Genomic DNA, 10,935 nt, shown 5'->3' with positions numbered 1-10,935 from the left:
TAAGGTGTCATTAATCATCATTACACTAATTGCTATAGGATTAGGGGTTTCATAAAGCACCTCTTAGGAGGCTTCTGGGCACCTAACAAGGCATGATAGCAGGTCCCCTAGAGGGTGGGTAGGGAAGCCGAAGAGTTGTCTCTGCTGGATTGAAAAAATAACCTGATGCTCCTCCTACCCTCCTTGGCTCACACCCTCAGTTTCCCCTAACAACCTGAGGCCCCAAACTGTCTGAAACAGTAGTGGCAGCCCGATGTCCATGGAGTCCCCACTCTTCCTGGCCCAGATAGTTTCTTCAGCTGGAGGAAAAATCCGTATGTCTAAAAGTCCTCTGAAAACCTGCCAAGGGCTTTCCTCAAAACAAGCCATGGGAGGCAGATGGCACGCGTCGGCAGAATCACCGAATGCCAGACATAGAAGGGACCCCAGACCCGAACAAGAATCCCCACTGCCGGCTTAAGAGCTCTCGTAAGGGGGAATTCACTTCTTCCAAGGCGGTTCATTCTCCTTTGGGACGGCTTTGAGTCCTAGGAAATGTCTGCAGACGACAAACCTAAATGTGCTTGCTTGTCCTTTCCACCCATTCTTAGGTTTGCCTTATAAAACCAAGTGGGATGAGGCTGATAATCCATCTGCCAGGCGCTAACCCTTCAAATACCTGCAGCCAGCTAGCGGGTCCCCCAAAGCTTTTTCTCCTCCACGCTAACCACCTTGTCCCCCCCAAGCATGGCATGCCCAGAGGTCTCTGGAGTATCCAGATTGCACTTAAACCATCACTCTCTGGACACGGTGGGTGTCCTAGACAAGTGCAAGGCAAAGCCCGGGGCAGGGTTCTCCAGCCAGTGCCTAGAGTGCTGGTTGGCCAGTCACCGAGGCTTTATTAAACACTTACTGTAAGGCAAAAGCCACAGTCCTTGTCCTCAGGAAGCTCCCACTCTATGAGGGGAGACACAGCGATGGACGTGCAAGAGGGATGCAGTGTGGGAGGTAATCCGGGGGGACATGGCTGGGGAGGGAACAAGGGAAGGCTGGTGCAAGATGGAATTTGAGCTGAGTCTAGAAGGAAGCAAAGGGAATTAGGAGACAGAGGTGAGGGGGGAGAGCATTCTAGGCATGGGGTCCAGCCAATGAAAAGGACAAGATAGGACAAGACAGGACAGGATCCGGTGGGGTAGCGAGGGTCCTTGGGAGGAAAGTATCTTGTAAATTGTAGAGGTGTATAGAAACATGAGTGATCCAGAAGAAGAAACGTGATGACCTTCGAGGCTGGGATCTGGGTTCAGATCCCAGCTGTTACCAGCTATATGTTGTTGTCATTCAGTCATTTTTAAGTCATGTTTGACCCTTTGTGACCCCATTTGGGGTTTCCTTGGCAAAAATACTGGAGAGGGTTTTACCATTTCCTCCTCCAGCTCATTTTACAGATAAAGAAATGGAGGCAAACAGGGTAAAATGACTTGCCCAGGGTCACTCAGCTAGTCAGTGCCTAAAGCTAGATTTGAATTCAGGAAGACGATTCTTCCTGACTCCAGGCACAGCATTCAGTACATTATGTTGTAGCAGTTAAAATTAGTTTCTCTTCTAGAAGTATTATATTTTTTAGAGCTTTATTAAAGATTAAGAATTAAAGAAAATACAAAATAAGAAAGCATGTGTCTAGGCCCAGAGAGCCCATTCACAATCACTCACTCTACATCCTGCCTGGTAGAGCCGCCTGAGCCCAGATGCAGAAGCCAAGAGAGCGAGCAGTAGGCGGAGTCCCTTTAAATAATAATTTGTGATCTTGAACTCAGGGAGATTCAGGGAGATTAGAAGACAATTTGGGAACTCGCAAGGGGTTCAAATCTCCATTTTTACAATGTATGTCACCACCCAGCTGCCCAACTAGCTGTATGGATTTCTTTCAATGAGCCTCAGTTTCCTCATCTGTACAAAGGATGTACCAGGTCAGCAGGAGAGGGAGCGGTCACTCGGCCGCGGCTCCGTCCAACTGCTGCCCATGCTGTCGAAGAGCAGCCGCACCAGCTGCAGCCGGCCCTGCGCCACCAGGGCCTTGGAGAGCGCCACCACCTCAGCCGGGTGGCTGCGGCACACGCGCCGCAGCTCCTGCCTCACCCGCTCGGCCGGGTACTTGCCCTGGGCCTTGCTCACCCACAGCTCCACCTCCCGGCCCAGCTCGCCGGCGCTCAGCCTCGCCTGGCCCAGTAGGGCCAGCAGCGTCTCGAGGAGGCAGCGGAAAGCGTCGCTGTGGCGGGAGCCACTGTCATCCAGCTCGATGGCGCGCTTGAAGCACTCCACGGCGTTGGGCTCCTCGCCCTTGATCCGCAGGCACTTCCCTCGCAGCAGCTGGATCTCGGGCAGCGTCTCCCCCATGTCGTACTCCATGGCTTTGGCGAAGAAGACCAAAGCCTTGTTCAGGGCCGCCTCGTCCACGGCCAGGAGCTCCTTCACGGCGTCCACTCCCATGTAATAGTAGACCTGGCAAGAGGGGAGAAAGAGCAGGCAGAGGCCAGTCACATGGGCAGAGGAGGGAAGACCGAGGCCTGGGTTCGAAACCTGGCCATGCAACCGAGGACGTGCGTGATCCCGTCCTCGCCTCTAAAGTGAGAGTTAGACCGAGTGGTGTGGATGCTGCCTCCTCCTCAGAGGGCAAGGAGGACATCGCTGCCTTTCTGGTGTCCTGGGTGCTTAGCACAGTGCCTGATGCACAGTCAGCCAAGTAAATGAGCACTTATTAAATTCCTACTGTGTGCCGGGCACTGAGCTCCATGCAGGGGGGGGGGGGGGGAGGCTTCATGAAATGAGATCCTCTTTGGTTTTCTTTTTTAACTAAATTTAACCAATTTTTTCCTAGTTACATGATTCATGTTCTCTCCCTCCCTCCCTCCTCCCGGAGTTGACAAGCAATTCCACCCAGTTATATATGCAGGTTAGGAGGTCCTCTTTGGATGGGTGATCAAGTGAGCTAGCCATGACTCCGGGTCATGTGACCACTTCTGCTTATATCTGGGGCCCTGAGATCTCAATATGAAGAAAGCTTTCCAAGAGCTGCTGTTCAGTCCAGCTCCTCATGATTCCATGGACTGGACTGCCAGGGGTTTTCTTGGCAAAGTTGTCCTTCTCCATTGGATCGAGGCATCTAGAGGCTAAGTGACTTGTCCAAGGTCACGCCGCTAGTAAATATCTGAGGCTGGATTTGAACTCAGGTCTTCCTGACTCCAACCCTAGTGCTCTTTTCCCTGAGCCATTAGTGGGACAGGCTGACTCAGTGGGTAGAGTCCTAGAATCTTGGGTTTTAAGCTGGAAGAATGGTTTGTTCCACCACCATGCTTCTACCCAGGCCTATCAAGGTCATCCCTACTTATAGACTGAAGTGTAGAGAGCTTAAGTCACACAGGCAAACTGGGATTTGAGGACTTTGCTATTGCTTTCTAGAGTTCTTCCCACAGACCCACAATGCCTCTCAAAAGGCTGAGTAGTGAGCTCTCCATCACTGGAGGGATCTCAGAAGAGGTGGGATGGGTACTCATTGGACTTGCTGGAGAGAGACGAGGTGGTTCCGGCTGTGTGACCCTTGCCAGGGCAAGTCCCAGAACCTCTCGTGTTTCAGACATTTCTCATTTCCAGATACCTGGCTATTGCCTCACCTGACCAATGTCCAGGTAGATCTTCAGGCCTGGGCACACCTTGACCACCTCCTCCAAGTCAGCCCTGGCCACTGTGAGGTGATTCCTGTCTGGCAGGCCTCCAAGGCCAGCCTTGGCCCGTTCCAGGTCCCGCAGGTATGCTTTGGTGTGGATCTGGGGGGAAACAGAATCAGCTCAAGGGAGTTCCAGAAGGGCTAACAGCTGCCTGCCTACTACTTCTCCGGATGACATTGCTCTTCCCCCCAGGCCTCTCAGCAACCCCAGGAAAACTTCCAAAATCAGCTTTCCTTTCGAGGATCCCTTAGAATTTGGAGGAACCGTGTCTACAGGAACACCATGTGGAAGAAAGCGTAGACTTGTCCTGCTTGACCTCAGAGCGAAGAACCAGGAAAAACCACCGACAGCCTAACTGAGGCTTGATGATCAGGGAAAAACTCCTTAACCCTCAGAGCTAGCCCAAGGGAAATGTGCTGCCTCAGGAGAGTGAGCTCCCTGTCCCCAGAGTGGCTCAAGCAAAGGCTAGATGGTTCCTTGCCAGGGGACGCCTGAACACTTTCTTTTGCCCTGCCCACCGATTCTGAGAGTCTATGAATATCCAGCCCAGGAACCTTCCATTTCCTCTTTCCTCTTTCCCACAATGCCCAGAGCCATGACTAGTGGGCGGCTCTCCCTGGGTACCTTGGCCCTGGTGCAGTAAGCCTGCCAGTTGAGCTCGGGATCCGCTAGGATGTCCAGGGCCATGTTGCAGGTGCCGATGGCCATGTCTTGCTTCCCCAGGAAATGGAAAATCTTGGCCAGCCGGTTCAAGATGGGCACGTTGTCCTTGGCAATATCTATGGCCTGGGGAGGACAACGTTGGCAGAACAAACCATTCATCGGGTAGGTAGGCAAATGTGGGAGGACAGCGTTGTAAGAGTCCAGAAAAGAAGCCAGGAGTCATTCATTCATTCATTCATTCATTCATTCGCTCTCAATCATCCAGCACATCCGAGGACCAGCCGTGGCTTCTGTCTTCACAGAGCTGCTCATCTAATGAGCGTTCTCATTCTCAACAAGAATCTACTGAGTGCTTACTGTCTGCAAAGCTCAGGGCCAGATGTGGGGATAAGACAAAAGGGTTCCTGCCCCACTGAGCTCATGCCTTGTGTTCTGAGCAGGGACTGGGGCCCAGAGTGGGCTCCCCTAGAGGGAGAAGAACACCCCCAGCCAGGCGGCCCCACACAAGACCTAGTGACCTTCCCCGTCTGAGCGTTGATATATCATAGGTCGGTGTAAGAAATTAAATGGGAATCTGGGAGGAGTTTTATGGAAGCCACCAAGGATCTGCAAAGGCCAGCAGACCATGCAGAAAGAGTTGGGAAATTATGGAGCTGATGGCCAAATGCCTAACCTGAATTTTGCAACGAGGCCCAGCAAACACCCATAAGAGAAAAAGAAGCCATTCACATTTCTTCTCTGCTACAAAGGGAGGCCCAAAAACCTGTACATGCATTTTCCAGATTGACGGGGACCCCTGCAATGTGGAAGGGCTTCCTGTCCATAGTCAGGAATGCACATTTGAGGAGGGAGAGGGCACTGGCAGCTAGGGAGATCAGGCCGGTCTTTGGAGAACCCTTGGAATCTGAGCTGGGCCTTGTGGAGAGAGGAGGATTCTGGGAGGCTCCGATTAAGAGGGAGGAAGGAAAGGCTTTTGATGCATGGGGGCATGCTTCTTGCAAATGCTCCAACGGGGGAGACTTTGAGTTCAGGAAAGAATCCGTGGTCTGGTTGGACTGGAAGGGAGAGTGTAAGAAGGAAACTAGTGAGAAATAAGACTGGCCAAGTAGGAGGGGGTCAGACTGTGGAGGGTCTGACATGCCTGAATGAGAAGTTTGTGGCCTCGAGGCCATAGAAAAGCTAGTGAAGACTTCCAAGCAGAGGCGTGATTTAGGGATGTAATTTTGTGGTGAATCAATTAACAAGAATTTATTTTCAAATATGATCTCATTTGATCCTCCCAACAACCCTATGCTATAGGTGCTGTTATTATTCCCATTTTATAGTTGAGGCAACTGAGGCGATCAAAGATTAAATGACTTGCCCAGGGCTATATAGTTAGTAAATATCTGAGGTCACATGTGAATTCGGGTCTTCCCAACTGCAGGTCCAACAGTCTACGTACTGGACCACCTCCCTGGGTGATTTTGGACCAGTTCCTTTTTGTTTCTGGGCCTTGATCTGTTTTCTCATCTCTAAGATCCCTTTGCAGCTCTAAGTGACCAGCCAAATCTGAGGCTGCAGAGCTCTCTTCTGGCTGGGGATATCAGGGAGGGTTTCCAGGAAGAGTTACCATTTGTACATGGCCATAAAGGGTGGATAGTGTTTGACAAGTGGAGATGAGATGGGAGCGGATTCCATGCCCAATGGAGGTCCCCAGGCCCGATTTGTAGTGTCGGACTCAGAAATGGGAGTTGAACTATATAATGACTTAGGAAATCACACATATTTCCTTCTTTCCTTCCTCCCTCCCTTCTTTTCTTCCTCCCTTCTTCCTTTCCTCCCTTCCTCCCCTCCTTTCTTCCTTCCCTCCTTCCTGTCTCCCTCCTTCTTTCCCCCTTTCTTCCTTCCTTTTTTCCTTCCTTTTCTTCCTTCCTTCCTCCCTTCTTTCCTTCCTCCCTTCTTCCTTTCCTCCCTTCCTCCTTTCCTCCCTTCTTTTATTCCTTCCCTCCTTCCTGCCTCCCTCCTTCCCTCCCTCCATCTCTCTCTCTCTCTCTCTCTCTCTCTCTCTCTCTCTCTCTCTCTCTCTCTCTCTCTCTCTCTCTCTCTCTCTCTCTCTCTCTCTCTCCCCTTCAGAAGAAATTCAATTTTTATCTGCTCTGAATTGTATTTTTTACAACTCTAAGTCAGAAAGACTGAGTCAGAAAGAGCAGAGGAAAAGAAGAAGATGGTCCTGGAGCTGGAAGGGACCTTAGAGGCTATCTAGCCCAAACCTTCACTTTACAGATGAAGAAACTGAGGCCTCAAGAGGTTAAGCAACTTGCCCATGGTCATACAGAGAGTACCAGAGCTGACATTTCAGTCCTTGTCTCCTGAGTCTAAAGTCAGCAATCTTTCTACCAAGACAACCCAGAAAATGCTGTCCTGCAAAGGCAGGCAGTCTAAGGATTCCAGACTTCATCCTGTAGGCACTAGGGAGCCACTGAAGGATGCTGAGCAGGGGTGTTGCATCCTCTGATCATCCTGCTCCTCCCTCCAAGGACACAGTGGACCAGTTCTGATTTGTCCACTTTTCCTCATACCTTGCCGAAACAGTCCAAGGGGTCAGTCCCCGAGTAGCCGCAGTCGTGCACCCCCATAGGGGTGGTAGAGAAGGTGTCTTTCCTTTCCAGAAGCATCCCAAGGTAGCACCAGGCCAGAGCTGAAAGGGAGAAAGGAAGCTCAGGGACATTTCAGCAATGGAGGCTCCAGCCGGAGCTTGACCCTGCATGGAGCCGAAGCTTCAGACAAGGCTCTCCCATCCCGCCTGGGGCCTGACCCCTAGCGGAGGCTTCCCTTCATGGATTCATTCACGCTGACCAATCAAAGACGCCCTCATTGTGACTGCAGGAAGCGCGTGGGCCTGGAGCAGCACAGACAGGAGCCACATGGGCTCTGCTCTCCCTCCCCGTCTGAAAGGGGCTCCTCCGTCCTCTGGGGCGATGGAAGAGCAGAGAAGGAAGGAGAGTCTGAGCAGACTCCCGAGCTGGGCTGGGGCCTCCTGCCTGCGGAGTGCAGCCCATGGCCGGCCCATCATCCCTTCTGTACCAGGCCTTCCAGCCTGGGCCTGAAGATCAGTGCCGAGGAGCCCGGCATCTCCCGGGGGCAGCCCGCTCCCCCCTGGGCGGCTCTTGTGGGCAGGAAGTTGGGCTCCCCTGGGAGGCTGAGCTTCCACAGGCCCGTTTGAAGCTCCAGCCATCGTTCCTAGTCCTGCCAGGCTGTGGCCCCCCCAAACACCCAGTGAGCTCCTGTCTCTCCCTCATCCCCAAATCCATCTTCTCTCGTCCACGGCGGACATCCTCCGGCTTCAGCCATCCTCGTGAGCCCATCCTGGTCGCTTTCCTCTGGACCTCTTTGGCTGATCAATACTTTCCCTTTTTTAAACCTTTACCGTTTGTCCTAGTATCAATTCTAAGGCAGAAGGGAGGCGAGGGTCAGGCCACTGGGATGAAGTGACTTGTCCAGGGTCACCCAGCGAGGAAGGGTCTGAGGCCAGATTTGAATCCAGGTCCTCCTGAACTCGGGTCTGGCACGCTATCCACTGGGCTACCGAGCCACCGGAGATCCACGGCTTCCCTAACAGTTTGTGCTCCAAACTGAACCAAATCCTTCGGTTATGCCCCGGCCCGCTCAGGGGGCAGCAAGACAACCACCTCTCATCCTAGACCCCTGGGAAACTCGTTCTGGGACACAAGAATGGATGCACCGAGGCGATTGTCTGCTATACGTCTGGGCCCTTGGGTCCCCCCAGACAACTCCCAGCCTGGGCATCGGGCCCGGGAAGGGAGGCGGCAGGCTGGGCCCTTCCATTTCCTGCAGCTCGGCTGTCCCCTTCGCCTGGCCTCCGCGCTGTGCAGGCTGCGTGCTGGGCAGAGGGCGCCCCTCCCTCCCCGCCTGGCTCTTGCCACGGTGTAATAAAGCCTATTGATCGATGACTCCCCCCCAGAGCCATCCATCCAGGCCTGCTTGGCCCCCGTCTTGGCCATCCCTGAGGCAGCCTGGCAGGAGTTCAGGCAAATGCTTACCCAGGGCTCACAGACTCGCCTCTCTGTCTCCAGGCCACCCACTGAAGGGAAAAGGAATCCCCTGCCCACGGCATCCTCCCCAGAAGGAATGGGGACCCCTCCCCCCCCCCCAGCCACCAGTCCCTCCAGGACGGCTCTGCCCACTTAAGAAGTCTTTCTTGGTGGTGGTCAATATGGTGCGGCTGACTCTTCACGTCCTCACTGGGGCTTTTCTTGGCAATGATGCGGACGTGCTTGCCATTTCCTTCTCCAGCTCATTTGCAGCCAAGAAAATGGCGGCCAACAGGGAGAAGTGACTTGTCCAGGGACCCACAGCTAAGTGACCAAGGGGGTTTGCCATTTCCTTCTCCAGCTCATTTGCAGCCAAGAAAATGGCGGCCAACAGGGAGAAGTGACTTGTCCAGGGACCCACAGCTAAGTGACCAAGGGGGTTTGCCATTTCCTTCTTCAGCTCATTTGCAGCCAAGAAAATGGCGGCCAACAGGGAGAAGTGACTTGTCCAGGGACCCACAGCTAAGTGACCAAGGGGGTTTGCCATTTCCTTCTTCAGCTCATTTGCAGCCAAGAAAATGGCGGCCAACAGGGAGAAGTGACTTGTCCAGGGACCCACAGCTAAGTGACCAAGGGGGTTTGCCATTTCCTTCTTCAGCTCATTTGCAGCCAAGAAAATGGCGGCCAACAGGGAGAAGTGACTTGTCCAGGGACCTACAGCTAAGACAGAGCTTGCTGTTGACTAACTCTCCCAGGACTTTTTCTGATCATCAGCTAATAAGCATTTATTATGTCCCTACTGTATGCCAGGCACTGTGCTAAGTGCAGAGGAATGGCAAAATAAAATAAAATAAAATAAAGTCCTTGGCCTCAAGGGGCTCTCACACTAATAGGAGACACCATGTAGGAGAGCAACACGTAAATAAGAAATAGGCAAGATAAGCATTACAGATGCACCGCCGGCTTCCTCTCTCCCCCTTCTTGTACTTAGGAATTTGGATTTGGGAACCCAAGTGTGAAACTTCCTACTAAATTCCATTTTCTATGACTGAAGCTGGTAAGCAGGCCTGGCAGGTGCCTTTTGGGACGCTGGCTTTGACCTGCTTTTGCCCTGACAGCTTCCTGAAGCTCAGATCTTGCCGTGTCACTCCAGTAGCCCCCTGTCATGTCCAACATCAAATAGAGCATCCTCTGTTTGGCTTTTAAAGCCCTTCAAAGCTGGTCCTCCCTCTCCAGTCTTTCTATACCTTACTGACTCCTAGATTCAGACTCTGAGCCTGGCTAGTCCTCCCATATAACACTCCGTCACCTGACTTGGGGCGCTTCTGCTGGTCATTTCTCAGGGAATTATCTCCTTCCGCCCCTCTGCTTCCTGGTTTTCTTGGCTTCCTTCAAAAGGTTTTTGGAACAGCTGGGTGGCACAATGGATAGAGTGCCAGCCCTAGAGTTGGGAAGACCTGGGTTCAAATCTGGTCTCTGGCAAGTCCCTTAACTTTAATTGTCTAGCCCTTACCTCTCTCTATCTCAGAATTGTAAGATTAAAAATTAATATCCAAATACTCCAAGTATTTTTTTTTAAACCCTTACCTTCTTGACTCCAAGGCAGAAGAGTGGTAAGGGCTAGGCAATGGGGGTGAAGTGACTTGCCCAGGGTCACACAGCTGGGAAGTGTCTGAGGCCAGATTTGAACCTAGGACTTCCCATCTCTAGGGCTAGCTCTCAATCCACTGAGCTACCCAGCTGCCCCCTCCAAGTATTATTTTTATAAGATGTAATAATAATAACTTGAAGCAAAGGAAAGAATAGCTTCAGTAAAGAGAAAGCTTCTCAGACCATACACCCGGGAGAGAGCACAGAGCCGCTAAGATATACTAATACAGAAGGAAAGAGTTAAAAAAATGTCTTTGCTGGGGTCTTCCATGCCTTCCCTCTGAGATTCCCTTCTCCTTCTACTGTCCATAGCAGTTTGCATGTTGTTTCCTCCATTAGGAAGGACCACTTATTAAAGCACCTACTTTTAAATACTTTACAATCTGTATCTTGTTTCTCACAAGAGCCCTGAAAGGTGGATTCTATTATTATTCCCATTTGATAGATGAAGAAACTGAGGGGGAGGAGGTTAAATGACTAGCCCCAGAGTCACACAGCTGGTTAGTAGGCAGTCTTCCTGACTTCAGCTCCAGCTCTATCCACTGTATCCCCTCGCTACTTAATATTGGGGGCTGGGAGGGGGGGAGAGAAAAGAAAACTTCCCAACATTGGGAAGTTTTGGGATCCTTTTCCAGAAGTGGAATGATATCGGTTAGGTTGGGGCTAGGGGGGACAGAGAGACAGAGACAGAGACAGACAGAGAAACAGAATGAGACCAAGAAAAAGAAAATGAGAAAGAGACAGAGAGGGAGAGAAAAGGAGTCAACAAACAAAGGCTAAAGGATAGAGGGAGAAAGACAAAGCAAGAGAATGAGTCAGAAGGACAAAGACAAAGAAAGCAATAAAACCAAATACAGATAGGGCAGATCTAGCACAGGAAGGGACCT

At 51.8% G+C, this 10,935-nt stretch overlaps 1 protein-coding gene across 1 annotated transcript in view; it reads right to left on the bottom strand.

Annotated features, from left to right (window-relative positions):
• Window positions 1-1,590: 1,590 nt before the first annotated feature.
• TTC22 (tetratricopeptide repeat domain 22) overlaps window positions 1,591-10,935 on the bottom strand; it is a 43,617-nt gene continuing 34,272 nt past the window's right edge. The window contains exons 4-7 of the mRNA XM_001381459.3: window positions 6,926-7,044; window positions 4,326-4,487; window positions 3,648-3,800; window positions 1,591-2,478 (exon numbers count right to left, since the gene is read on the bottom strand). Of these exons, the coding sequence (XP_001381496.2) occupies window positions 1,948-2,478; window positions 3,648-3,800; window positions 4,326-4,487; window positions 6,926-7,044 (965 nt within the window). The 3' untranslated portion in view covers window positions 1,591-1,947. The remainder of the gene's footprint in view (window positions 2,479-3,647; window positions 3,801-4,325; window positions 4,488-6,925; window positions 7,045-10,935) is intronic.

Source organism: Monodelphis domestica, chromosome 2, assembly GCF_027887165.1.
Source record: "Monodelphis domestica isolate mMonDom1 chromosome 2, mMonDom1.pri, whole genome shotgun sequence".
NCBI classification, from domain to species: Eukaryota; Metazoa; Chordata; class Mammalia; order Didelphimorphia; family Didelphidae; genus Monodelphis; species Monodelphis domestica.
The sequence above is the reverse complement of the archived record's forward strand: the minus strand, read 5'-3'. Positions and strand labels throughout refer to the sequence as shown.